This window comes from Botryllus schlosseri, chromosome 4, assembly GCF_051294905.1.
Source record: "Botryllus schlosseri isolate E-star chromosome 4, Bs_hap1, whole genome shotgun sequence".
NCBI classification, from domain to species: Eukaryota; Metazoa; Chordata; class Ascidiacea; order Stolidobranchia; family Styelidae; genus Botryllus; species Botryllus schlosseri.
This window is the reverse complement of record NC_137239.1, coordinates 19,088,033-19,115,704: the sequence shown is the minus strand read 5'-3', so window position 1 is coordinate 19,115,704 and position 27,672 is coordinate 19,088,033. Positions and strand designations below refer to the sequence as shown.

Genomic DNA, 27,672 nt, shown 5'->3' with positions numbered 1-27,672 from the left:
TAGCAAAGTGCGCCGTAACAATTGAAGACACAAAAAGTCACTGTTTACATAGTGTCGTCAAAGTCAATCAGTGCTCGTAAAGAAACGATGAACGGGCAGGCATGTCAAAAAAAGAAAGGTGACCAAGAAAAGCTTTGTAGTATCCTACAAACGCGTCTCCGGGTTAAAAAAAAAAAATCTAAAATGTATCATGCCTACCCTTATTTTGAATTATGACAGCGAATAAATATTATTTTTGTTAATTAACCGTCACTTTCTCATTGCCTAATTTCAATACATCTACTGAGCGCCGTGCATTAACAATGTTAAAAATGTAGACTCGGCCAGCCAATGTATTTTCTACTTTCATTTGGCCCACGGGGAAAAATGATTGCCCACCCCTGGCCTAGAGGCTACTTCTACACTAGCAATTACCCTAGGTCACAATCAATTCCACAGTGACGCAATCACATATAAACGCCTTTGTCACGCTGATGTCACCTAAATATTATTCTTTGTCAAGGTATTAAAACCGTTTGCAAAATATCGGAGATAGTGACTTCAGAGAGATTATATAAGCCTATAATTTACACAGCGATACAATACGAGCACTACGTTCAATAATAGTGGTATTATCGAAAAAGTGACAATGTGATATTATAACTGAAAAAGGAAATATTGTAATGAATAGTATTTACGTTTTTGTGTGTCATTAAAGTATCATGAGCATTCAGCCGTGTGATACTACAAAATTTGGAATAATAAACCATTACATTTACACAATTTCAACAATTCAGAAGCAAAATAATATTAGAGACCATCGTCACAATGTGTTAGAGCTGCTAACACAATACGTAAGAGCGGTGAAAAGTATTACTGATAATACAGCAGCCAGACGAAAAAACATGAACCGACATACCTTGGCCTGACTTAGCAGCCATCTCTACCATGCCAGGAAGAGTTTGGTGTGAAGAAAAAAGAACGTTTTCTGGCATCAAATGGAGCACTGGTTCCATCATCCTATGCGCCGAGATTGAATATGATAATTGACATCCTCCAAGAAGCTGCACAAGCTCATTTGCTGTAATGTGGAAATTGGAGATAAGTCTTCTCGCATGAGCGCAAGACACGTTGGAATCATTAACACTTTCTGACTATGATTGAGAATTCAAATATCTATAGCAAATCTTTTTAGCAGCTGAGAAATGCATGATGTGGATTGGATGCAATGTTGAGTTGAATAGAAAACTGCATATTTTGCAACTAAATCTCAAAACACGATACATATACACAATTGTGCATCGGATAGTTTTCCATTTCTCAATACCCATCAAATCTGAATGAAACCAGCCAAATGCTAATGGTCACAGTGAGAATAATAGGAAATAATATCACTAGTTACATTGATTCTACTTGTTATTGTCAAGCACCTAACGTTTGGCAAAGTATGACGTAACAACGTAATTTCAAAAGAACATCAAGCTGTAATGGCAACTGACTGTAATAAAGAATAAAAGTCAGAATCAAAATTATGCGGTACAGGAAGAAGCGTTTAAAAGACATATATTAAGGTGGGGTGAAAATAAAAAATTTTGAATTTCAAAAAGGTGTCTTGACATGACGTGCCAAATAGCAAATAAATAAATTCTATCATAATTTTGAGTTCGCACACCCTTCTAATGGTCATGCATTTTCACAGAACGAGCCGAAAATGGCTAATTTCGCGATATCTTGATAACCGCTTACACTAGAAAGATAGTTTTGGGCTTAAAAGATGCGGAAGCCATAAGTTTCTATCTCACTTCCATAGAACTTAGTCTCAAAAATGAACGGAAAAAAGTTACAAGCAAATTACTGATTTTTTAGGTAACATTAAGCACTGAAGCAGAGGGTAAGATCTCAAAAGCGTGTAGAAGTGTTGGGATGACTCGAGTCATGACTTGACTCGAGTCAGACTCGAGTCACCTTTTTCGTATGACTTGACTTGACTCGAGTCACTGTGCTAAAATGACTTGACTTGACTTGACTCGGCGTATCAAAAATGCGGATTGACTCATGACTCGGAGCAAAATTCACGAGTCAATTTCGAGTCATCAAGCAATCGATGTCGATCAAAATCATTGTATCTTGCATATGTTCGGATTGTACTCGAAACGCTGGTGTAACCTATGAAAGCGACCAATCATTCAATGATTGTTCGTTTTACTGAAACCCCATTGTTCTCTCACATATAAATTGATCGCAAACGAAGTGATCGAAGCTTACAGCTTACGTTGTCGTAAACTAGTATACCGGTAGTAAAGTAATTCAATAGCAAAATGTCTATTTCTGTTCTATGTTCTTAACTTAACCAAACCTTTTGCTTCATTGAAACTGAATTCCAATATAGTGCGCAGGTTGGCATTGTATCATATCAATTTGTAAATGGGTATTGTATCGCATCTTATCAATTCGTTTCTCTATTCTCTATTTTGGCTGGTAACTATAATCCGAGGCTATGCAATTACTTACGTAGCTGAGCATTTCTACGTATATGTGAGCAATAAAGCGCCTTCTTGCGTTTATATTTAACTCTATATTCGTTCATAGGTCCAGAATCAATAACCACTCAATCGGTATTTCAGACAGCTAGCAAAATGCAATGACGTAAGCATTCCTCATACTGCGAAAAGGCAACTTGACTTGAATTGTGACTGCTGGACTCGTGACTTGACTTGACTTGACTCGAGTCACCTCCAAAATTCGAGTGACTTGACTTGACTCGAGTCACCTTCGAAGATCGATTGACTTGACTTGACTCGAGTCAAAATGTGCAATGACTCGAAATGACTCGTGACTCGAAGGTAGTGACTTGATCCCAACACTGGCGTGTAGTGATGGCAGTATTGAAAAATTTTAGGAAATTAAAAAATTGTACAATTACTTTCAATTTGATCCTTCATGAAAAGCAGCGCCCGCGGCGTCCCTTGGTAGACGTCCATCCTACAAAGCGACAAGAAAATCTTTTGCATCCGAAAACGCACAAACAAAAGCGGCACAAATCCTACTTTCGCGCTGTCACGGCTTCCACGTCGGAAAGATCCTTCAACACGGACTCGGTTTGAAAAGGCCGGATCACGCCCCAACCGAATGACTTTGACGTGACGACTGCTTCCTCACCGGGCAAGGGAGTTTTCGGCTGCTGACACACAACGATTTCTACGACTAGGACTACGTTGGCATCCGCAATAGGGGTGTGGAAGTACAGGGTCTGAATGGAATTGTCAGAATTACAGGTGCTCGACGCTAACGATAACGATTCCACGCCAATTAATAGGCCGGGGACACCCAAGTTTTAACTAAATATTTTTGCATTAGATCTGCCCACAAAGAAACTTTCGTTGACTCTAAACCCCACCATTAAATACTCTTCAACTGCGTCATTCTTCATTCCCATTACTTGATTCCGTGAATACTTCTGTCAATTGAGAACTAGTCGGCGGGCTAAAAAGGTTAAGAACCACTGCTCTGAACCAACGTATCCTGGGTGGGTCATAATTTGACAAGATTTGCGTCTGATTTGAATTTAGAATACTAGTCATCGCAAAAATTTAAACGTGAAAATCAAATATTACGTGACACAAAAAGATTGATTAGATGTGGTTACAGAAATGCAGTTCATGACGGAGTTGTGAGGAAAATGAAAATTGATAGTTTTCATCCATTATAGGCCACTACTGTGTTCAATATTCCCTGCGTGTAAGGCTTACTCAAGTGCAATGTTTTAATATCGCTTACCTTGTTTCTTACATTGTAAGTCAAAATATCAACTGTATACACGCCAAATTTCGAGATGTGCATAATTCATGTAGAACGAATCGTAAAAATGCAGCCGATACAGTCCTTTACGCAGCATTATTTCAATAGTTACAGCTGTTCCTCTTCAATCTCGTATAATACGAGGAACACATCTTACCAAGCTACTCTTTTACTCTCAATTTTGGAATTTATTTGGATCACCAATTACACTGCCGAGCAATAGGCGGAATGCGCTAATCTTACACATATTTGGCTGACTAATTGCATACCTTTATCTCGGGTACTAAAAACGATTCATTGCACCGTCTCAGCACAGATGTGAGCGAGATAGTGTAATGGTTGTGCGTCCGGCTTCTCGAGCGGTAGGTCGTGGGTTCGATCCCCGGCCGGGTCATACCAAAGACTCGAAAAATGGTATCCGCCGCTATCCTGCTAGGCGCTCAGTAATCACGGATAGCATGGAGGAGAAAAAAACGGGGGCGCAGACTAGATGACCTCATGGGGCCGTATCGCAACTCCGTCGCCAAAGCATCTCGATGGTGCAGGCGAGAAAGAATATCATATCTCTCTCTCTCTCTCATAGGTACACACGCCGTCAAGGCGCAGCATGAATATCAATGGTTAATGGTTAAATAATGTAAATTTACAAAACTCTGGTGAGCAAGTACAAGTACTTTGTTATAGACAATCTCTGACAACAATGATTCTTTGTCGGTCAATCTTATGTCATTACTAAACATACCTTATTGCAACGAAGGTCGGCAGATTGCTGCTCGCCATCGTCGGACGGAATGGTTCGGCTTTTCCAAGTCTCCCCGAAGAACTGCTGGTAGACGACATCATAAAAGCTCACTCGAATCTGATACGTTGAGTTGTACGTATTTGGAAGACCCTGGAAAAGAATGCAACAAAAATGGTGTTAGTTGTGACACGAGTTTTCCGGTTACGGCAAGTAATAACATATTGTGTGGCTCAGAGTTATAAGTCCATAATAACAATTGATCGTAAGGCTGTGGAAAAGTCAGTCGATAATCTGCGAACACATAATAGCAATATGCATGTACAAATGTATTAGTTGGAGCTAAAGTTGTGGAAGCAAATGGTTTGTTTTTGTTTTTTATAATTACAATACGCGTATCACAGAGTGATGTAGTAACAAATAAATGTGAGTTTGATACATTATGGTTGATAACAAGCATTGATGCTGGGGGTTATCAAAGAACTCACTGAGAATATCCTACCAGTAAAGGAGTAAAACCAAACTACTGTAAAAGTAGAGACGTCTAAAGTAAGCAAACATTTCACTGTAGTAGAAAATGAAACACACCTCAAGTAGTTCTGTACATTTGGTATATACTCTATCTTGTGTGCTGTCTACTTTGTGTATTATGTATTCAATGGTGTGTAGTGATGCATAATGGTGATGCTCTTCATAGATTTTAAGTCGATACACTCAAAATTTTCTTATGATTATATTTATATGAATGTGGATGAAATTCGACTGAAAATCAGATTTCAAATTAAAATTTATGTTCTTTTGGGGCTATTGAGATACAACAACATAGTAAACATAAAGGTGCACTGGTACAGTTGAGACTGGGAGCCATAATAATACCTGTTGGTCAACATTTTCCAAAGAGAACAGACATAATCGGCAGCCCCAACCCTTCTTCTTATCCATCGGGTTACCAATTTTTAGCCCCCAGAACCCGCCATTAGGATGACACCTCTTTTTGTACGGTGTTCTAGTCAATTGCTTAAACTGCTTCATACTACCGACAAGAGACTGGGCATTGAGTGTTGACTGGTCTGCCCACTGCGAATCTTCAGCTGGTGTTATAAAATCCGCAGTCCTGAGCGAGTCATGTGCTTGAAATTCATGTAGTGGAGGCTGTAAATCCATATGATTTGCAACTGTGCAAACCTAGTTACCTAGATGCTGAAGACTTGCTACAGTACTGTGTATTTGAAGCTAGAAACATCTGAAAGTTGTGTATCACATCACTGCCTAATACAGATTATCATGTTTTAAGATTATGATCATTCTCTTGCAATAACCACAACTGCACATCTATACCGTATGTGTGTTGTCTTCAATAACTATAACCAGCTATATACTAGATACCTAGTTTTTAATAACATCAGGATACTAAATCCATATTTATTTCCATTCAGTCAAACCAGCATACTGGTGTTCAGGAATTGCACAATTCTGGCATCATTATGTCAGGAGATTTATTCAATAATAACATACTTTACAGAGTATCAATGCCTAAAAATACGAGCAATTCTGTACCAAAACCCTACTAAATTACACACCCTGCTATATGACTGTACGGTACATCCACAAAACTTTACTATACCAACTCAACTGTTAGGTAGTCTCTAAAACTCACACTAGTTCATTTGTCACTAGTCAAAAGTCTTTTGAACCATGTAGAGCACGCCCAAATGATTTTACGATGAGTGCTTAGCATAACGGATTAGAGAGGGTAGTCTATGTTTCCCAAGGGTGGCGAAACAAATATCTCTTTCACAACAATACCCTTTTGCTGTAAAGAATCATATGGTTTCGGAATTGAAGCTATTCAAATAGTCGGTGGTGATAACTGACATCTTAAAATGTTAGGCCATAAAATGTGATAGCCTATTCAGAAAAGACAATAGACTGAGAAAGAGTTTTAAAATAATCAGACAACATGCCTTACTTTGCATGAATTGCCAAGTTAATCTCTAAGATCACCATAAATATTGCATGATTTAAAATTAATAAGGAATAATTACATGTAGTATTGAGGTCTGATTGATAATAATATATCGAACGTTTTCACAAAATTGATAGATAAAATGCGAGAGATATGCTGTTAGTTATACTGGTTTCCATTACCAGTATAGCTATCAAAATATTATGGAAAATTATGAAAAGAATTACTACATTATAAGAGTGCCATGGCACAGTAGATAATACCCTTTATATGATCCGTCACACATAGTGGCGGCAAAACAGATTTTGGCTCTAGCTAGGCTTCATGATTAGCAACAAGTGAGATGGCTCAGTGGCAGTGAAATAGATTGAAGTTTTCAATTCCTAACCTTGACAATATCCATATATAAAACAAATACCACAGCCAGAAAGTTTTAAAAGGGCAGAAAAATAATTCTGTCAACTTTTCTTACTAGCCTATGCCAGACCTCAAACCGTAGGCTCCAGCTAGTCTACTAGTTTCCAACCCTGTGAAAATGGACCTGTTTAGCTTTTGTCTGGTACAGTAATATATTTTCAGACAGAGTAAAAACATTAATCGTTAGGCAATTACTTAAACATTGACAACTTTATTGCACTGGATAACCTTGCACCATACAGGACACAATATTATAATATTTTAGCCTGTAGTGAATTATAGAATTTTGAAACTGACTGTTCCTGCTTATGATAAGAGAAGTGACCAAACCACAATGTGCTGTTATAGCTTGTCTGAGTGTTTGACACCCATGATTTTTCCGCTAAACAATAGGCTATTGCTACAAAACTTTTTCAATACACTTTTCCCACTTGAATGCATGTCCCTGACATCAATAACTAGAATTGAGCTTGCACTCGCAGCAAGCATAAGTGGGTAGTGTGTGAGAAGATCAATCAGAATGATTCCCCAATCAATAACAGTTGATCAATACATCATCAACCATTAAATCCAGTGGTATAGGCCTACTTATTATGGGTGACGGTCGCGATTCACATATTCACAATCATTTGCAAAAGCAAGCTTCTGTGGGCAAAGTTGTGGATTTGAAATGCCGACATTAAAACACTTGTGGATGTATCTGCATTCTGCAATCATTTGGTGATTTTGTGATCATTTTTGAAGTGGGCCGCAGAATTATCTTGAATCTATTGACCAACAAAGATCTACTTCAGTATATCCCAATAAGAGATGGAAAGTCAAGTATTTTGCGGCTCACCGGAGTGAAAAGATCACATTGAGTGTCAGTTTTATTGAACATCTTTGAAGGGCGCCGCTGAATTGACTAAAATCAACCGAGTCCAAACTGTCTACTACGTCATAGTAGCCTATATAAATGAAAGAGAGGAGTTCAAGTCAAGAGACCTTAATATTATTGGTAAATACAGGCATGACCATTGACTACGTGTTTAATCAAGTGTTCTTGAAGAATATGCTGAGACCATGATCTAGTTGCATTGCTCCTTGGTTGAGACAAACTTTTCAAGCACTACACAGCGGAATCGAATCAAGCTTCCGTTACAGCTTGTCCGATTTCTAGTGCTGCAGGGACAGATTTTGCAAATTTTAGCAGTAAAATGACTCAATATTAACGATTGCTTATTGACTTAAAAATGGTTAGGTTACAGATTTGAATATTTTACAACTATCTTCAGTGTTGTGGTCAACCTTTGAGTCAGAAGTCATTCCGAAATTTTTAAAGTTAAGAGAAATTTTCAAAGTGACGCAACTCGACTCGTGTCATTTCAAATTTGACGAGTTTGAGTCAATTTCAAGTCACCATTGAATATTTTTATATTGTGTCAATTGATTTAATATACGGGTGTACATTAATATGCAATTATGCATATTTAGGCCCAACCATACAAAACTTGATGCCGCGCCATTTCGCAACTAATTTCTAAAAAGATTCTAAACTAGTCACATGACCTTATATTTGTAAGAGAATATGCCTCACAGAGTACATTCGGGTTAACATACGTCCTCTAGCATTTTTTTCAGATTTTACTCCAGAATTGCGAGTCGGAATTTTTTTTTAAAAAGTGTTCTTTTTCAACATTTCCAAAATATGGTAACCCCAGAGTACATGATAAATAATATTGGGAGTACAATTCAATGTACGACACAGTAATTGACAGAAATTCAAAAATTTTCGGGATAAACACACTGGACACACAAAACAATGTTCATTTCATCTTCAATATTATCAATTTCCATAAGACCAATTTCGTCACATTACTAACGGAAACAGCTTTTCAAATTACAAGATGCATCTTTGCATGATTGCAACTAACGCAGAGAGACTAATGGCTCCCAAAATAGAAACAAGCTTAGAATTATATTCTACAGGGGCATATTTTTTATGGACAAATTGCACTCAAACAAGAAATGCAAATCCATACGAACATTTAGGGGTATTGCAAAAATTAAAGAGAATGGCCTTCATCTTACCGGTGATTGGTGTCCTGTGATTGTGCGTATTTTCAGTTGGTATCCCCGAGAGGCATTCCCAGATACTCTGTCATTATGTGGTTCGACATCGTTAAACTTTTCGAAGGTATCTTGCCAACTTCGGTTAGTGTTTTTCATTTTTCAGGATTCTAAACAAGTAAGTCCGCCACTTACACTCAGTGTACACACAATAAGAATGCTCACGCACGTCAAAAATTTAAAATCAAGAACAGGTGGTACTGCTGACATACTACCATCTTGATTATTTATAACCAACAAGTTGTATTGATGTCATACATATATCATTTGAAATCTACGACATTGCTGGGAATGCTGATACTCTTAGTTGGATTGCAACATGTGATATATTGATGGGAAATAACCGGACATATATGTGGGTTCGAAAGAAGATCAAGTCGAATTCCAAAGTTAACTTGAAAAGTTCAAGTCAAGTTCAAGTTTCTTCATAAAATTTCATCATTTCAAAACATCGCAAGACTGCGATGAAATGAAAGATAGGAAGGTGCCGATACGACTTGGAGTATATAGTCTTTTAGACCCACCCACCTGGGCCTGGGCGATGTAAAGAGGAGGCATGTACACTGAATGAAAGTAAAAGATAATATAAAATGACAAGTGACAAAATCAGGTGGCAAGTGACGAAAGGCGAGACCGATGTGTCAGCCCGTGGTCCGGTAAACGATGAGGGCCTGCTAGTATTCATTCAGTAGAAATTGCTTGTATTTCGACTTGAATGTGGACATGCTCGGCGACTGTCGGATAGCATGGATTATAATGTCAAACTGCATTTGTGAAAACATATTGCAGACATTGCGCAAAAAGGCACCTTGGAAAATTATAAGATTTGGTCAATTTTGTCAAATGTAAATTTGTAACTTCACCGCCACCATAGCCAAGGTTAGGAACAGGGTTGTAACCCGATATGGAATCGGTGTCTCGTGCACACCAAAGATTCTACTGATTGCACACAGGTGTGACGCTGAGATGCGTCTTGGCACACCAAATATATTACGCTGAACGTACCGGGATTCCAACCCGGGTTGTAACCTGTAACCAAGTCACAAGGTTCCAAGTCGCACAGAGTGGTCTATGATTTTCATGGAATAGGTGAGCAAATATTATGAAGCAGTAGACAAAGTGTTATTTAGGGGTTTGTTAAGCAATTCATGAACACACTGTTGACTGCTACCTTATATCTGAATAGCCGTAGAAGTTGGATCACATTCACAATCACGTCATCATACAGAAAATACTTTAGACCTGCATCTTGTTTAGATGTTCTATAGGCCAAGGTGGGTGTCGGATTGTGAGATTGCTACAAGTCTTTCCGACTCCCATGTTTTCATTTCAACGCAATCTTATGGTCTTTTAAACTGATGAAGATATAATGATAAACCACACGAATGTAAGATGAACTTATGAGTAGTAAGTACTAACCCGCAGCTATATTTTGTAAGCTTGAGAAGGGCCTTTTCAGGTTCCCTGTTTCGGCGTAACTGCGAGGCAACGGCTTTTATTTTTCGCACACGTCCTTGGATTTTCGATTCTTCGCTTCAGGGCAAAAATACATCAGACCAAGTTGCAGTACGCGTACGCGGGATCGGACATTTGTTTATCCGTTCAGGCTTCTTGCGTTTGGCAACCGAAATTTACGCATCGATAGTTACACTCATTCCTGAGATTGCTGATCATTGAGCTATATCAATCACAATAAATTCGTGAGATATCAGATTTGTGGCCGGTCAACGTACATTAAAATTATATATAATAGAAATAGCACTCGAAAATTGCCGCTTGTACGGTCTTGGGATTACGCTCTACCGTTTCGATTCATTGAATGTTAACGTCGCATTCAGTAGTTAGTAGTGCTCCAAGTGTGTTTCTAATGTTAAATTCTCTAGCACGTCATTGCAGACGGAAGTATTTGAGTGAAGAATAGCTAGTTTAGATTGCTTACAAAGAAATGAGTTGCGAAAAGGCGCTTCCTGCACAGGAAGTCGGAAATAGTAACGTCATGGATGGCTTGTACTGAATGCTAGCTTCCGAGCAGTAATTCAGTAACGCCAAGCTGAATTCTGAACTTCTATGACAACGGTTACGCTTCATTGTAATCTCCAAAGTTATGAACTTTTTCTTAGAAACGACTCCTTTCTCATAAGTCCTTTCCTGTAAAGATTGTAGTCCAGAAATATCACGATTTAATATATTTCCACAAGTAAATGCAGATGATGCAATCTATCATAAACAAATTGAAACGTCGTCAACAGGAAGGCTTCCACATAAATATGCCACAGACCCACAGGATCGTTGACGAGAAGAGCATCTAAGAAGTAACAGTACTGAACGGTGAAAATTCAAATTTACATTTGTAACCGAAATGGAATGATCTATATCATTGTTGATCAATTACGGACAGTTGAGGCAAATTATATCGAGACTCCGAGCAACTAGCATGAATTGAATTGAACTTGAAAGCGATTATCAAATCAAGACAGCAATAACTCACACTATTCAAATTGATATCCAGCACGATACCATGCAATTGCAAAATCTATAATTTCAAATTCAGGTAGGTCAAGATACTAAGCGAAAAGAAGTCAAATAGAGAACACCACAATTACAACAACGAATAAGGTTAGTTCTGTACGTCATGCAAGGGTGACTTGACACATATATAGCGTAAGAAAAGCCAATACATTGCAATTTTCTCCGCGAGTGCAATAAAGATTCATCTCATACCCAAGTTGTTCGAAACCAAACAGCCAGCAACTCAAATCAATCGAAAACACTTTTAACGGTATAATCTATAAGTACTTTGAGCACTTTAGAACTGAGAAAACCTGGGATAGCCGCCTGGCGATGACTCGTGCGAATGTCCACAACTCGGACTGGCGTCACAGTTGACATTCGTACACCAGCAGTAATTGAAATCGCGTGTTCCACGGCGGAAAATCAAAACATTTTTCTAGCGACAGCTCGACTGCCGTCTTCCTCATACTCTTTTTTACTAACCCACATCTTCTTGAAAGTGTCTAGGGACGCCAGGATGGAACCGCCAATCCACGTAGAGTACAGCCGCTCTTGCGGCGCGGAGATTTTGATTTTAATATCCTTCGGCGCTAGCTTCTTGACTTCCGACAATAGCCTGTCACCGAATCCTCTAAACAGAGTAGACCCGCCTGAAAGCACTATATTCTGGTACAGAGTTCTCCGTGAATCCATATCTGATTTCTGAATGCAATAGCACAGGACTTGATGGATGCCGTGGCATTCCTCTCCGATTAAATCCGGTTGGAAGAGCACTTCAGGCGCACGGAACTTCGCAGTGCCGATGTCTATAGTGCTACCGTCCGGTAACAGATACGCCTTTTTCTCCATTTCCGCAGTTTCTTCTTTGTTCGGGCTTTGCGCTAAGTAGCACGCTCTCTCTTTGATCGTTTTCACGATCTCGTTCTCGGCCGTGGTTTTGAAATTGTACCCTTCTTTTCTCAGCAGCAGTCGAAGAAAACTGGTGACGTCTCGCCCGGCTAAATCTACTCGATTTATAGAATGAGGCATCACGAAGCCTTCATAAATTGGCACTGCGTGTGTGACACCGTCGCCGCTATCTAAGACGACGCCTGTAGTTCTGCCGGTGGCATACAGCGACAGAATAGCTTGAATCGACACGTACAACGCCGGAACGTTGAAGGTTTCGAAAAACAATTCGGCCGCTTTCTCTCTGTTTTTACGCGAATTCAACGGGGCTTCCGTCAGCAAGACGGGATGCTCTTCCGGGAAGGTTTGCAGTTGATCTTTCGAGTAAATGTACTGCCAAATATGCTCCATGTCGTTCCAATTGGTGACGACCCCGTGCTCCATGGGATAGTGAATGCTCAGAAGACCCCGGTGCTCTTGCGATTTCGGCCCGATAAAGAGAGAGTCTTCCAAAGCCCCGGCCATCACGCGAATGTGTTTCGGTCGGCCGATATAGTTCGGAAAGTTGCATTTGGGTACTTGGTCCCCGGCGAATCCCGCTTTGATAACTCCCGACCCATTGTCAATCACAACGGGCTGGTTAGCGATGATGTCATACGAGTCCATTTTGTTAAAATAGTGCTTAACGCAGTGTATACCTAATCATCCAATCGAACAGACCTAGAAGTACATAAATATAAATTGTTATGCATACAGATTTTCAAAGATAATACAGTGGCATAGTACACATAGTAATGAGCATGGGAACGTTGCCTAGTACTGGCCCAATTTAACTCGAAACAATAAATCACACATCAGTCGTTTTGCATCAACCAGAAGAGAACAAATTTCATCGCCTTTGTAAGCACGAAATTTAAACAAAGTAACCTATTCCGCAACCGCGTACCATACCCAACACCAGAAGAAAAAAATTACGGCCGTACCTCAATCACTGACTTCAATTATGAGCAAGTTACTGCAAAGTAGGATGAATGAAGTAGCTAAATCATGAAAAATTGGCTAAAAATGTGCCAAGTAAAGAAAAAGGACGATTTCATTTTGCAAGAGCTTAAATAATAAGAAGCGCGATAAAAGTAACAGCCCGGTCACAATAGATCATCGAGGAATAGTTATACCATCGATAGTAAATAGCAGGTAGGGTCACTTCGTCACTACATGCCTGACAATAAACAGATTTGAAACTGTCGGCATACCATAATAACAGCAGTAAACAGACCCGGGAATGTCTCAAGATCCATACAACAAAACAGAATTGAAAAGGTATTTGAAGAATTTCCTTGACCACTATCGTTGGATATGATTCTGACGAGGTACCATCAGACAAATGTGCCCAATGACCAGATGTTTATGATCGAGAGCAAAAAATCAATGTAATCTTGCTTTTATCACCCTTGATGAAGGCAGTCAGTTACAATATAGGCTATTGAGCAGCATAGCATTCTTACACCAAAAACATTTCAGATAATACCTCACATTGAGCTCGAGCCATATCGGAATGCTATGATCACATAGGAGGTATGGAGCAATTTTTTTAAATGCACAACGCCTAAAGACATTTTACATTACATTTTTGAGCATGATTCAATAAGCAGCATACGGTAAGCAAAATGTGCAGCAATCATCAATGAGAGACTGATCAATGAAAACTGAAATAGCTTGAAATGCCATTTGCTGGTAAGCACCAATAATAGAGAAAAAGTAATTCACAATCATCCTACCTCGGATGAAACTTATTACAACTTGACAGATACGTAAGTGAAATAACAAAATTGCAATAAAAATAATGTAAAATACCGTAGCACTTTCCATCCCAGTAGTATAAAGTTATTCTACTACATGTCGATAGACAAAAAACCTAAACAAACATCCTGCATCAACAGAAGCGAATTTAATTGAGCCGAGCTCGATATGGCCAGAATAGATGGGCTCCTACGATTCACGACGGAAAATTTTATATCACGTGACCCTGTTTTCACATTTCGATTTAAAACAACAGAAACCAGAAAAAGATGTCTCAACATATGATTGGATTACTATGGTAGGTGCCTACTGGCCTACTCTACAATATGAAAAATATGGACGGGGGAAACGCTAAATGCAGTCTATCACATTGGGCTATACAAGGCACAAACAACTGATATCGATATATGATAGGCAGACTAGAAAGAAAAAAAAATAAGCATTAAAGGAGGATGATATATTCCGCAATTACACATTATAGGATTTATCCTTGGAGTCGTGAGTTCTATAGGCATCATCTTCCATGCCAATATCACTCGCACCAGTGTCATTTGCATGTCAATACAGAGGTCGTGTTATAGGAAAATTGTACCGCGATTACTTGGTCACGAGACGGAAAAACTTCATGAAAAATTTCGATATTGTTAGATACAGCGAGTCTTACACGTGGGATCTGTGGTCTCCAGTGTTTCAATAGCATTAGCAATATTACATTTTGTACACTGAACCGGGTAACAGTGTTTGATAATTATTTAGTAGCCAAAAAGACCAATCCATTTGTGAATGAGAGGGAGGTTGTACAGTTACTATGATGCCTCTGACTGCAATGTAGAGATTGAAAACGAGTGAATCTGATTCTCATAGACCCATATGAATGATGTGACATGTGGTTATCAATCAATTTCAGGTTTCAGGATATAGAGTCCATTATTACTAGGCCTGCACCTTCAATATAAGTTTTTTTTTCAAATATCCTTGCAAGAGAATAGCAGAAACAAACCAATTACCCAACATGTGAACAGTAACCCCAAAGAAAAGTGAATAGAAGACTTGCACTCAAGATTTCAAGAGTGCCGTCATATTGTCAATATTGGCCTAACATGTACACTTGTAAAGCCTTTAAATTCACATATTGGTGTTGATTTACCAAGTGCGAACAATACAATGGAGGCATCATAAGTGGGCTAGGCTTTGAAACATTCATTTTTCATTAGAGCATTCATGAAATTCATTTCCCAACCTAAATTTTCTGCCAAGAATCCCACAACAGGGAAACAGATCATTTGTATGATACAAATACCACATCAGCTACACCATGGGTCCTCAATGTATCATAGCAGAGCAGCACCCTATTTCAAATGAAATAACCATTCACAGAACAGCAACATGGTCTATCGAACTTCTACACCTCGTAAAAGTTGAAAAATATTTCATTGTGGTGTTACATTACTCGTGCCTCAACTTGAATATGCTACATTGCTACTGATCTATTGGCTTTCTGTTGCTATTCGCCAATCGTGTGATTTAGAGCAGCCAGAACCAAAAAAAAAAGAAAAAGATGTTAAATTTAACGCATTATTTATCCTGCCAAGTTCGTCTCAGTACCTCCAAAATAGCGAATTTGCAATAACAATGGATCTAGCGGAAAACAGAATATACCAGAGTCTTGAGATACCATAATAACAAATTTATACACAGTGTGTTGGAAGTCAAAAACCTACTATCTACGTTACACTCGTTGCCTGGATAGAATAGTCCTGTCTGGTATACGCTGTAGGAAGTTCCTATAGTCATATATACTTTCGTACAATGTCCGTATCGTATTTTGATTAGGTGCTGACTGCGTGTAGCTACTCGTGGATATCAGCCGTTCGATAGAGCCGCATAAGGGCAAATTCAACCGGCTGTCGTAGCGTTCATTTTTCGAAAGCCAATACCCATCGCCGCCATTTTGGATATTGTCACCGCCGTAGGAGGACATTATCGAGTAAGGCGAAAAAGGGACCGGCTGGTAGAACTGTGAGCCTTCCGGACGTGAGACAGCGTCGGTTTCGTCATGCACGCTTTGCAATGACGAAAAGTACAAGCAGGATTCGAATAACTGTCTCGAGAGGCTGTAATTCATCATCGACAACAGAATAAGTCCTTTGCTTTGATTGTCCCACAGTTTGACAGCGAGTGAGGCGCCTTTCGTGTGCGCTTGCTGTGCGTTGTGCGAGTAGCTATCCAGCAACGAGCTGGTATCAATCTGCACGTTTGCGTTTTCTTTGGGTATCGCTTCGATACCTGATTGCGGATATTTCACTCGAAACCATTTCACCACATCGTCGATCGAGGGCGATTGAGAATCGCGAATTTCATTTATATCCCCATTATTACCACCATACGATGCGATTATGAGTGAGGTTTTCACGCGTTGAAGATGATTCGACGTTAACTGCAAGCTAGCTTGCTCATAGTACTTCCTCATAAACTCTTCCAAGTCGCTGGCAGTGTCGACAGACATATCCAAAGCCAGCACAATGAAAATCGATATGTCCTTGTTGGTCTGCATGTATTTCTCTACACAGGATGCTACCGGGTTGGACAAGGGACGTAATATGTGAACCCGCTTCACTTTATCTGGCTTTGTACTGTCTTTACTCGAAAAGTATATATCTAACAAGTAATCTGTGCCGCGTAAGTAATCAGATCTGTAATAACCGCCAGCGATATGGCTGTAGCTTAAATGCGGTTCGGCGTGATCTACCGCAATGTCGATTGCGGTTTCTCCGATCTGTTTGAGGTCAGCTAAATAATCATTGGTGATGTCTTCGCTGGGGTTGACGTAAGACAACGAATACAGGGATTCGACGCTGAACGCATTCCACAACGTCACGTCTTCGAGTTTGTCGGCTTTGTACGGCTCTGGGGGTATCCGGCCAGCCGATAGCTCCCTGTGTTTTCCGTACGGCAAAACCTTGTTCAAAGAGGCAGCCTGTTGGCGCAAGTAACTTATCGAGTGCGTTGAGGAATTTAGCAGCAGGCTCATGTAATGACGGTGAACTTTGTACATGATGTAAGGCAGCTTCAGGTGATGAAGCGTAATCGCTTTAGCGACGTGGACGTTTTCTGCTAAATTCCCCAGAAACGGCTTCTCTTCCGTGTATTCCTCCTGGTAGGAATGGTAAAAAAGCTTCAAAGTCTCCCAAGCGTTGGTGCATTCGATGTGTAGATGATTACTAACACACCGGCCGATTTCTACATCTTCCTCGCCCGAGACTACCTCAGACATACAATTATCGAGGTGAGGGCAAAGAGCCTTTAATGCTTTCCTGTTAAAAATCACGCCAGGCCCACCCATACAAAAGTTATGCCCGTTCAGCCCTAGTTTGTCCCTAACTTCAGGCACACCGTGCCCAGGCTGACCCATGTATATAAGCTTGTTGCTGTCAATTTGAGCCAAGAACAGCTTTAAATTATGTACACGCACGTAGACATCGTCATCGGCACGCATGAACCAATCGTAATCATCGATGTGATTTTTACACATATGCTTGAGCATGTTGAAAGCTTTTTTCTGCGGAGGGTACTCCTTGTCGCTGACGCCTTCCAAATTAACGACGGATATGCCGTATTCTTCAGAAGTGCCTTTTTCTGTGAAGAACGACACTTTATCCACTTGCGAGCCCCAAGTAGAGTTCACGGCTTGTGCTCTCGTGGACAAAAATTTTTCGGCCGTTATAACGCCAACAAAAACACGGCCGCCAGTTTTAATGTCATTATCAACCTGTTTCAATGCGCTCAACGAAGGCGCCTTCACAGAATTATCAAAGTCTGATACTTGCGTATCCATTATATCATCCTGCACAGGATTGTCTTGTACGTGCGGTTCGGCGAGAGGTAGCAAAGTAGGCATAATAAATCCGTCTATAGTCTCGCTACGTTTTGCGGGATGGCCCTTCATGATAAAATTGTGTTGCACCAGCATCGCCGTTAATGAGATGCCCACGACTACACCCAGAATGAACGACAGCGTCGTCTGGCGAGATTTTTTTACAAAAATTTCGTAAATGATTCCGAAAAGTCTATCTTTTGCAAGACCCGTGCAAAGAAATTTTCCTTTTGAGGATGTGTCTTTGTCTTTTGCAGTATGATGGGTCTTTTTGTCGGTATGTATGAATATTTCTGAATCGGAATGCACTTTCTTCATGTCAGATTGAGCATGCGCATGGTGAGGTAGCTTCTTTTTATGTTTTCCCAGAGTAATCCAATCGCCGTTTTGATGATTCATCGTGATATAAAATTAGGCCTATGGTACCTGCGAAATATAGGTTAATTCATGAAAACGAGACAGGGTGGAACCAAGGTACCTTAGATCCGATTTTGCAACCTAACTGCCGCGAAAAATTCTGTGACTTTTTCACCTTGGACGCACGCGAGTCCTTGTCGTCTAACTGCCATATGTTCGACAACAACTATACAGGAAAACATGTCATTCTATCCATCCAGTATGCCACAACTGTCTGTATGGAATCGGTGTCAGACTGTGCTCACACAATTCTTCATTTCTTTTTATTACTTCAACTTGGACAATCATCGCTGCTCGCCTGTTTTATTGGGCAAAACGTACCGAGATTCCAGTAGGGCACAACTGTAAAATGGTTTATTTTGACAGCCATTCGACAGCCGCCTAGGGCCTAGCATGTCCACATTCAAGTCAAAATAAAATCAGAAATATCTGAATAAATATAAGTCATTGCACGCTCAAGATTAATGGACCACGATCTGATATATATAGCACTTTATTTATTGCTTGCCTTTTTTACGTTATCTCAGATTAGGATTTACTTTTATTCAGTGTCCTTGCATGTCTCACCTTGAAACCGTGTCAGCCCAAGCCAGATTGGAATTCATTGCAACGCCATGCTAAACTTTCATCCCAATTACTTCAATCATTCTATGAAACAAGGCAAGAAACCCTTCTATATCAAACTTAATGCCGAAATCAACTAACTGTTTCCAGTCTGGGGGCCCAGGAGGTTGTCCGATTTCAAAGACTACTCCAAGTCGTTTCGACACCTTTGAAGACTTCCTATCTTTGCATTGTATCGAAATCATGTGGTGTTTGGAAAGGACGAAATATTCACAATAAACTCAACTCAATTCACCACGTATTTCACTGCGAATTCTGTCACAATAGACCAACTGTGCGGCCTTGGGGCGTCTTTACTAGACTCGTCTCATTAATAATAGTAGTCTCCCCATTCTCATTATACCTACAGAGTAGCAGGGACCAGAAAGTAATGGAGTTAAACTAAACACTAACACAGGCCAGTATAGAGAGAATGGTATAATTAGGCGGTGCCTTCGACAGTCTTCGCAAATAACAAGCGCTCATGAACTACTTTCGAAGTAGGTTTAACGCATCAGTCACAATTTATAGAGAAACAGCGCAAATCTACCTGGCTAGACTCTATCCATGCGGAGATGAAAATCTCACACCAATACAGAATATCAGAAATGCCGACCGTTTCGCCGGGTTACAATATGACATGACGCGGATTAATGGAGTTAAATAACTGCTGAGTTGCGCCATCCGACGACAAAAACGTGACAAAGTAATGTACAGTAAAACCACTGAGCTTCAGAGAGGGAGAGAGAAAACATCGAGAGAGTTGCTAATCATTCATTGAGTTATTGATATTTTTATCGATTCAAAAACACCATAAGATTGCGATGTAATGAAAAATGTAGTAAGGTGTGGAAACGACAGAGCTTAAACGACTTGGAGTAGTCTTCAATCACCAAACCACCTTTGGCCAAGCTAAAAATAAGAAGGCCTAAACCACGTAATGTTCCCTCTAAGCTGCCCAAGTGCCCAGCACCGTAACTGCCGCACCCCAAACGCTCCAATTGGGGTGGCCGAGCTCGAAAGGGGTCCAAAATTATTTCGTGAATAAGCATAAATCATAGAGTTTTTTTAATATTTATGCAAATTTTCAAAAAATTTTCGCGCTTGACGCGAATTCAGGATGCCATTTATCTTTATTATTGGGTATTGGGCCATTACCGCGCCACGAACCACCAAGACATGCAATCAAGTTTTAAGCCATGAGACTCCAAGAAGTGTGCCAAAACGATCGGCAGCGAGAAAACCTTTTCCGAAAAGGACTATGCCGTTATGCTGACCGAAGACTTCGTTATATATACAAAATACATATAGGTTTAATTGCTCAAAGGCGCCTAAATGACTGGCGCCGAATGTTCCCGCCTTGGCAATCTGAACCTCACAAGACAAATACCGTCCGGCTAAGAAAAATTTTACGCCAGTGAAGAAATACCAATTTGAAATCGTGTGCGTATTTCAGTTTAGTACGTTCATGCGATTCTAAATTTTTTGATTTAGCAGACTGGAAGTGACGGAATAACATCATGTAACGAAGTCATATCAACGGGTCCGCCCGCCCGAAGATGTTTAATTATTATTTACGGGCCCACCCGTCTTCAAGACACTTCACTCAGCTCTACCGGTAAATCTAATTACGTGAGTATAGAGAGGACAAGAAAGTGATAGCAATATAATATGCAATTGCCGATCTGATTGACCGATTTTATCATAAATTACCGAAAATTTTCTTGCTTCGCGCTGGCTCGCCATACAGTACAGCTCATTGCGTGAGAAACGCGAACAGCGTGATTGGGGGGGTCGTTTTATCATCTTATAGGAGCCTGTCTTCGTCTTTGGGTTCCCTGACGAGATGCTGTTTCGTTCCTGCCAACGGGTATACGCCCGAAGATGTTTAATTATTATTGAGCGGTCCTACCTTTTCGAACACACGTCACTCAGCTCTACCGGCAAATCTGATTACGTGAGCAGAGAGAAGATAAAAATTGATAACAATATATAGTAGGCTTACCATATTTTGGAAATGTAAAAAGAGGACACTTTTTCAGAAATTTCAGACATGCAAAACTGGAGAAGAATTCTCAAAAACCGGTAAATTTTTCCCACTTCGTGATCGGTTGACTAAAGAAAAAAAAAAAGGTCATCACTTCCGCTCAGAGCTCAAAATAACGTTTTTCTCTCCACATTTCCAGGTGGATGACTAAAAAAAAAAAAAAAAAAAAAAAAGGTCTTCTTTTCGCTCAGAGCTAAAATAACCGCTTTTCCCTCCGAAATACCCGCCGGAGCTTCACTTCTGCGCTAATTTGCGGAATTTCACTCGCAATTTCCTCTAAATCTGACCTAAATTTTCAAAAAAGAGGACAAAATCTCAAAAAGAGGACAAAAGGGCGTCCTCCGAGGACACTTTCAAAAAAGTCAAAAAAGAGGACAAATCCTCTTAAAAGAGGACGTATGGTAAGCAGGGCTGTGGAGTCGGAGTCGGAGTCGGTGGAGTCGGAGTCGGAGTCGGGGTCATTTTCGCTTGATGGAGTCGGAGTCGGAGTCGGAGTCGTGAAAACTATAATAACTGGAGTCGGAGTCGGAGTCGGTGGGAAAATACTGACTGGAGTCGGAGTCGGAGTTTGTGAGAATGACTATGACTTCGACTCCGACTCCGACTCCAACTTCTCTATCATGAAAACATTTGATTTCAAAGAATTTTCAATATAATTTTTATGTACCCCCAATCACTGTTATTATTCACCGTGCAGATCAGGTGCGGCCAGCCCGTGGCACGCAGGCCAAATTTGGCACACGATAAGGTTAGGTGTGGCCTGCGAGGTAATTCTCGAAATTATTTATGACATCAGGTACAATTGCAAGGCCAACCAAAATTTGATTAGCATGACCGCGAAATTTGATGATGACTAAAACAACAGTTCTGACGCATTCACGTATCCAGGGGTCAGCCACATTTATCCCAGATCTTCGTATATGACCATGAAGTAGAATATTTCATAGCAGATTTATTTGACTTGAAATTTTTCTCGTTACTTCGCATGATTCATTGTCACTAGATTTCTTGCATTCAGTATTTGAGCCCCCTTCTGAAAATTACAAATACATATTATTCACAGAATTGAGTCTAACTATATTCGCAATTAGGAGATACGGCTTCGCTTGTGCACTCGCAGCGAGATCATCGACAAAGCATTTGCACAAAATGATACAGGCATGTTCACTGATACCGCCGATTTTGCTATGTCTAAACGTCGAATAATCCTGTCCTTGCCAAATGAGCCCAGTGGTATACAGATGCGACCCTCAATGTATGTTAGCGACATATTTATTGATATAGCTATAGCCTAATTCAGTCGTTATCTTGCAAAAACATTTCGCGCTTCGCACCGGGGCCTGCGATTGCGGACTGCACAGCTGCATGACATATTGTTATCAATTTTAGAGCGTGTTAATATAAGTCTTGTTTGCAATGTTACCTAATTCGCTTCGCTCCTATCGACGACTAAAAAAAGGTTAGCAACATTCCAGTTGCCCGCGCAATGGTTCGTAAATCTCAGGTGTCCCTTTCGCCGAAAAAGTTGCCCACCCCTGATATAGATAAAATTAGACATTACTTGGAAATTACAACTCAGTTGCAGAGGGGAAGAAAATCGCAAGATGCGTTTCGCGATGCAGTCAAAATTGATGCAATTTTTGGAATTATACCATGATACTGTGACAGAGAAAATGCATCGGCTGGTTTTGTAAAATTGTAAAAATGATGTAAATATGACCAAACGATGCTTCCCACTTGACAAAATTAAAAATATTTGTAGTGTAGCTTAGCTGTTTGGGTCGAACAAATGATTAAGAAAGACTGCAAGTCCCAATCCTTGAATACTTGATTAAGTACATGTAGACTAGACATAGGATACCGTCTTTGACTACTTAACTAAATTCCATTTATGACCAATGTCTATTATTAGTAGTAAGAGGGTTTGTGCTTGTAATCAGGATAGTGTGCAATGACAAAATTAGTAAGTTCAATTTCTTTATTAACTGCTGAGTCATACACAAGAGCTACACTTGGATTTTTTATCTACATTTTTATTATACAGGATCGGATATCTGCCATATTTGAATGATTCGATCATACATTTCAGGATATTAGAGAGTCCATGTTATAAAAACTTGAATAAGGAAGGATATTTAGCAAATCTTTATTTCATGTTAATTGCATAGTGGATAATTCGAGCTGTGCCACAATGAAACAATTTAGCATGCCACAGTTAATCATATGTTTGCATATGTTAAATGGTTGTATGATAGTCATCCAACCGACAATGTGGCATATAATTTTCGAAGTAAATTGGTAATAATGCTGGAGTCGGAGTCGGGAGTCGGAGTCGGAGTCGGTACGTTTAAAGACCCAGGAGTCGGAGTCGGAGTCGGAGTCGGTACGTTTAAAGACTCAGGAGTCGGAGTCGGAGTCGGAGTCGGTATATTGAAAATGTGTGGAGTCGGAGTTGGAGCCGGAGTCGGTGGTAAAATTTACCGACTCCACAGCCCTGATGGTAAGCCTAATATATAAGCCCTATGCAATTCCTGATCATACTGACCGATTCAATCATGACCGACGCCCCCCAGAAGTTAGGTTTATCACCCTATGGGGGGCCCAAGACCAACGTTTTGGGGGGGCTGACAAAGTGCTGTTACGGCCCTGCAAGTGGGCAATCGCGCAGTTCTGAAACGGTATCTGCGCACAGAAAATCTAAGTTGTGCTCAGAAATTCCGAAGTGATGACATTTTTTTAGTCGTTACGCACTGTTGTCCAGTCCATGGGACCGCGCAGGGAACTGATGCCCCGGATATTGACTACTTCTCACGAGACGATATCTGTTGGAGGTAACATAAACCAGGGGTCGGCAAACCCCGGCACACGTGGCAGTTGTGGCACGTGAGGTGATTTTTATGGCACGCCAAATGATTTCATGCAAACCACACATTGAGACAATGTTTTTAGAAAAAGTGAAACAGAAGTTTTTAAAATGTTCGAAGGTCGTAGGCGATCCAAAATTATTTCGTAAATCAACATAAAATAGAGTCTTTTAGGGCAGATTTTACTTTTTTGAAATTATATTCCGCGCTTCGCGCGATATAATGGATACTGATATCTTGATTAGGCTACAATGTGGGAACCCCAATGTCGTCAGGATGACTGAACAAAAACTGTAAAACCTTCAATTACAATTGGAATTTTCTACCGATGTTCATGAATCACTAGCATTTAAACATTTTTCTCTCAAAATCACACAATTTGCAAATTTATTAATCCAAAATAAAGCGCATAAGGAGAGGTTAGGCATATGCGACACCACCCTTGATAGCGCAATTCATCGTAAATAGCTTAGAATGCATGGTAAGCGATAATAATCGAATGTAACCGTCGCACTGATTCCGAAATTCTAAATACTGATCGACTTCTCAATTCTCAAAGCATTCTGCGCCCAGCGGTAACATACAACGTTGCGCTACACGCCAACATTTTAACGCTACGAATCAAGGACGCGGAGAACCAGCTACGGCGTTGTTTCAAAATCGACTCTGTATTTGCGAAAGTCACTTCCACTGCTGTTCAATGTGTTCATATCTCACCGTAGATCAGCAAGACAATGTGTATCTGAAAACTGCATTGTAATACGTTCGTCGCTATGCACGCTATTCTCTTTGATCAATCAATCAACGTATCGTGCAATCCTAGGTTTCGAGTCGAGTACATCGAGTGATGCGAGTGATATTGGTAGCCAGCGCGACAGCAACTTAAATTGGATGATTTTGAAAAGGGGGTTCCGAGCCCTGAATTCACATTGTCTTTACCTCTCAAAGACAAGTTTATGTTTTACTACTACAAGAATAATTTTTCTGTCCGTGATGACAATACTAACAATAGTTGCTGCAATACTGGTCAGTTAAGAACGAAAAGGAAAATTTGGCAAAGAGCCATAGGTTCCCGATCGCTGTGACCTATATGGTGTGCAATGGACACTAACAAATCGCACAGATCACTGAAATTGGTCTACTTCACGCTCTCCATTTGGCATTTTTGTAAAATAAATTTCATTCGTACAAACCAACCGAAAATTGTTATAAAAAATATGATGAAGACACGTAATAACATTCTGTTCAGACGGGCACCAAATTGGCTACTATGTAGCTTAAGCTATTAACTGCCTCATGAAAGGGCAACTTTTTTGCGCTCGTTTTCATTTCAACTATTTCACTAAAACCCTTCTCGGCGAAACAAGTTGTTGAATTTTGTACAAGAACGTCCATTATTGCTTGGATGACCAGGTCCTAAAATCGTCTGCACTCCTATCCAACATATAGCGTATTTTTCGCGAGTGAAAAATGCTTGCTGGCAGGAATCGTTTTTGAGAGCTGTTGAGAGCAATTTGTCGAAAGGGTAAAAAATCACATGTTTGTGTCGAGGCTTTCGCCTAATGTCTTGGAAAATAAGGTTAAATACGATCAAGAAGAGTATATAGTCACATTAGAGATCGCTACATGATACGTTGCTCCAACTTGTGTTCGTTTATTGTTTTTCGATTTCCCATTTTCTGTCTCGCGAGTAAATGATAAAGTCAGATAAGCTCACGATACCGTGTCTTCTGCTTTTTAGCTCAATCTAACTTGAGAATTCATAACAGTTTAATAACGGTAACGCATTTTTTTAGACTACCCTCAAAATCTGAGTTTTTGTGGCATCTCGCGACCCGAGCCTCGCCCATGAAAAGTAGGCTAATTCACTTTTTCTATTAGAGTATATGCTACGATTTTAGGGACATGTATGACATACATAAAGCGCACACCGCAATACTACCCAACACAGCTCTACAAAAAATGTCTGACGCACGCGATTTCGAATTAGGGTGAATCAAATTCCTCTGCATGTCGCAGTTCTACTTCTGTAACCACTGTCTAATACTCAGATTGCATGAACGGAACTATTCCGTGCCGACAAGGGAGCATATCGATATCGAAAGGTTTAGCCACCCAGCATCGGTCAATTTTCGGGCAAGATTTGGTCACCGCTTATGTTTTGGCAGTGCATTTTATCAGCGGTTTGTTGGCCAAAACTTCACGTTTTCCACGTGCCCCGACGCAGAATGGTTGGCCTCGAAATGGACAAGTCTCATACATTCCTGAACTCGCGCGTTGCTCACCCCTAGACTAGTTCATCTCAACGGTCTTCGACCATGTTATCCAGAAAACCATTCGGAGAAATCTCATCATGAATTCTCAAGATAAAGCCATATTTTCTGCGTGTCTCGCTTATTGGCTACAGTACAATCCACCACACTGACCCTGGATATGTAAAAACTATCGCATAATTTTTTTTGCAATAAATTCAACAAATATTACGTACATATTAACAGATATAGCTCTTGCACCGTGTCGAGCCAAAATTATACCCTTTGCGGTCCATACTTTATTAACCCTTGAAGGGGTAAAAATTTGCGTTACAGTAGCGTGTAAATGTGAATCTATAATGATGATATTTACTACTATCCTCGTGCCTCACGCTAATCGAACAGTTATTACGCAAATAGGATGATTGTATAGCGAAAGAAAGCAGAAAGTCAATTCGACGTCATCTTTTCAGCCTGTCGCACGCTTAGACGAACTGATATACTGTATGTTCGCCACTAAACCGAGTTTCAAATTAGAGGTCGACCTGGCCGATTATGGAGGCCGACATTTGGAACTTTCCCGATTATCAATATCGGCGTATGAAGGCCGATATCGAGGCCGATATTTTATAAATAACAAAAATTAAAAAATATTGGAAATTCAATGCTCCGTGTTCTCAGTCTCAAGAAATCGAATATGCAAAGGGATATACGTGACAGATCTACCTTTGCAGGACGAGTTTAACTGGGTGAGCATGCAAAGAAACTATGCTTCCTGCAATATAATCTACCTCACTGATGGACTGATCACATTCTGCTTTTGGGTTTCCCACATTTCAATGAATGTGCACGATTAAGCAATAATTCTTTTTAATTTCAGTTTTCTCGAATGTTGTTCAGCTTTCTGTGGCATGTACAAGTGCCATCTTGCCTTAAATGTAATATTTTTGGCGAAATATTTCTTTGCTCCATACATCGGTTATCGGCTTTGTGAGTGTGTCGATTGGTATCGGTATAGGCCTGCAAAAAATAAATATTTCGGTCGACCTCTATTCCAAACCAGGCTTTTGGTTACGTTTTCATTATACTGCGAATATATTAATTCACTTAACGGTTTGTGAGAGCTACGATTAGAGGTACGTCGCAAGTTAAACAAGTTTTAACAATTTCGTCTCAACTACAAAAGTTACACTGCCCTTGAATTTGCTATTAGGTTTATTTGAATTATTCCACGTCAGATAAATTAACAATTTTTCACGATTTTCTTTCGCACTCATCTGGATTTTCATCCCCAATATTCGCACCACCTTCGTCATTCGCACTGCAATTTTTTTCGTTCGCACAGGTGTGAACCGTCACACAGGTTGAAACGCACTGCAGTGGAGCCTTACGAATTTTCGCGCATTCT

General features: G+C 40.1%; 4 protein-coding genes across 7 annotated transcripts in view; 1 reads left to right on the top strand and 3 right to left on the bottom strand.

Annotated features, from left to right (window-relative positions):
• Positions 1 to 10,677, bottom strand: part of LOC145437240 (nephrocystin-4-like) — a 36,093-nt gene extending 25,416 nt beyond the window's left edge. Inside the window, exons 1-6 of one of the 2 annotated variants that reach the window (XM_080314433.1) lie at positions 10,428 to 10,677; positions 8,970 to 9,118; positions 4,520 to 4,669; positions 3,027 to 3,229; positions 2,903 to 2,961; positions 899 to 1,060 (exon numbers count right to left, since the gene is read on the bottom strand). In XM_080314433.1, the coding sequence (XP_080170559.1) occupies positions 899 to 1,060; positions 2,903 to 2,961; positions 3,027 to 3,229; positions 4,520 to 4,669; positions 8,970 to 9,107 (712 nt within the window). In that variant the 5' untranslated portion in view covers positions 9,108 to 9,118; positions 10,428 to 10,677. Of the gene's footprint in view, positions 1 to 898; positions 1,061 to 2,902; positions 2,962 to 3,026; positions 3,230 to 4,519; positions 4,670 to 5,392; positions 5,839 to 8,969; positions 9,119 to 10,427 lie in introns of those variants that run through there. The other variant, XM_080314432.1, reaches the window with a different exon arrangement.
• The window catches only part of LOC145437257 (single-strand DNA endonuclease ASTE1-like), a 533,921-nt gene that overhangs the window by 202,748 nt on the left and 303,501 nt on the right, over positions 1 to 27,672 (top strand). The gene's annotated exons all lie outside the window — the stretch shown is intronic.
• On the bottom strand, positions 11,180 to 13,073 carry LOC145437243 (alpha-centractin-like). The gene has a single exon (XM_080314435.1). The coding sequence runs from the start codon at positions 13,071 to 13,073 to the stop codon at positions 11,943 to 11,945; it is 1,131 nt and encodes a 376-aa protein (XP_080170561.1). The 3' UTR covers positions 11,180 to 11,942.
• Positions 13,128 to 19,730, bottom strand: LOC145437241 (chondroitin sulfate synthase mig-22-like). Its single transcript, XM_080314434.1, has one exon. It carries the CDS (start codon positions 18,478 to 18,480, stop codon positions 15,937 to 15,939), a length of 2,544 nt encoding a protein of 847 aa, XP_080170560.1. The 5' UTR covers positions 18,481 to 19,730; the 3' UTR covers positions 13,128 to 15,936.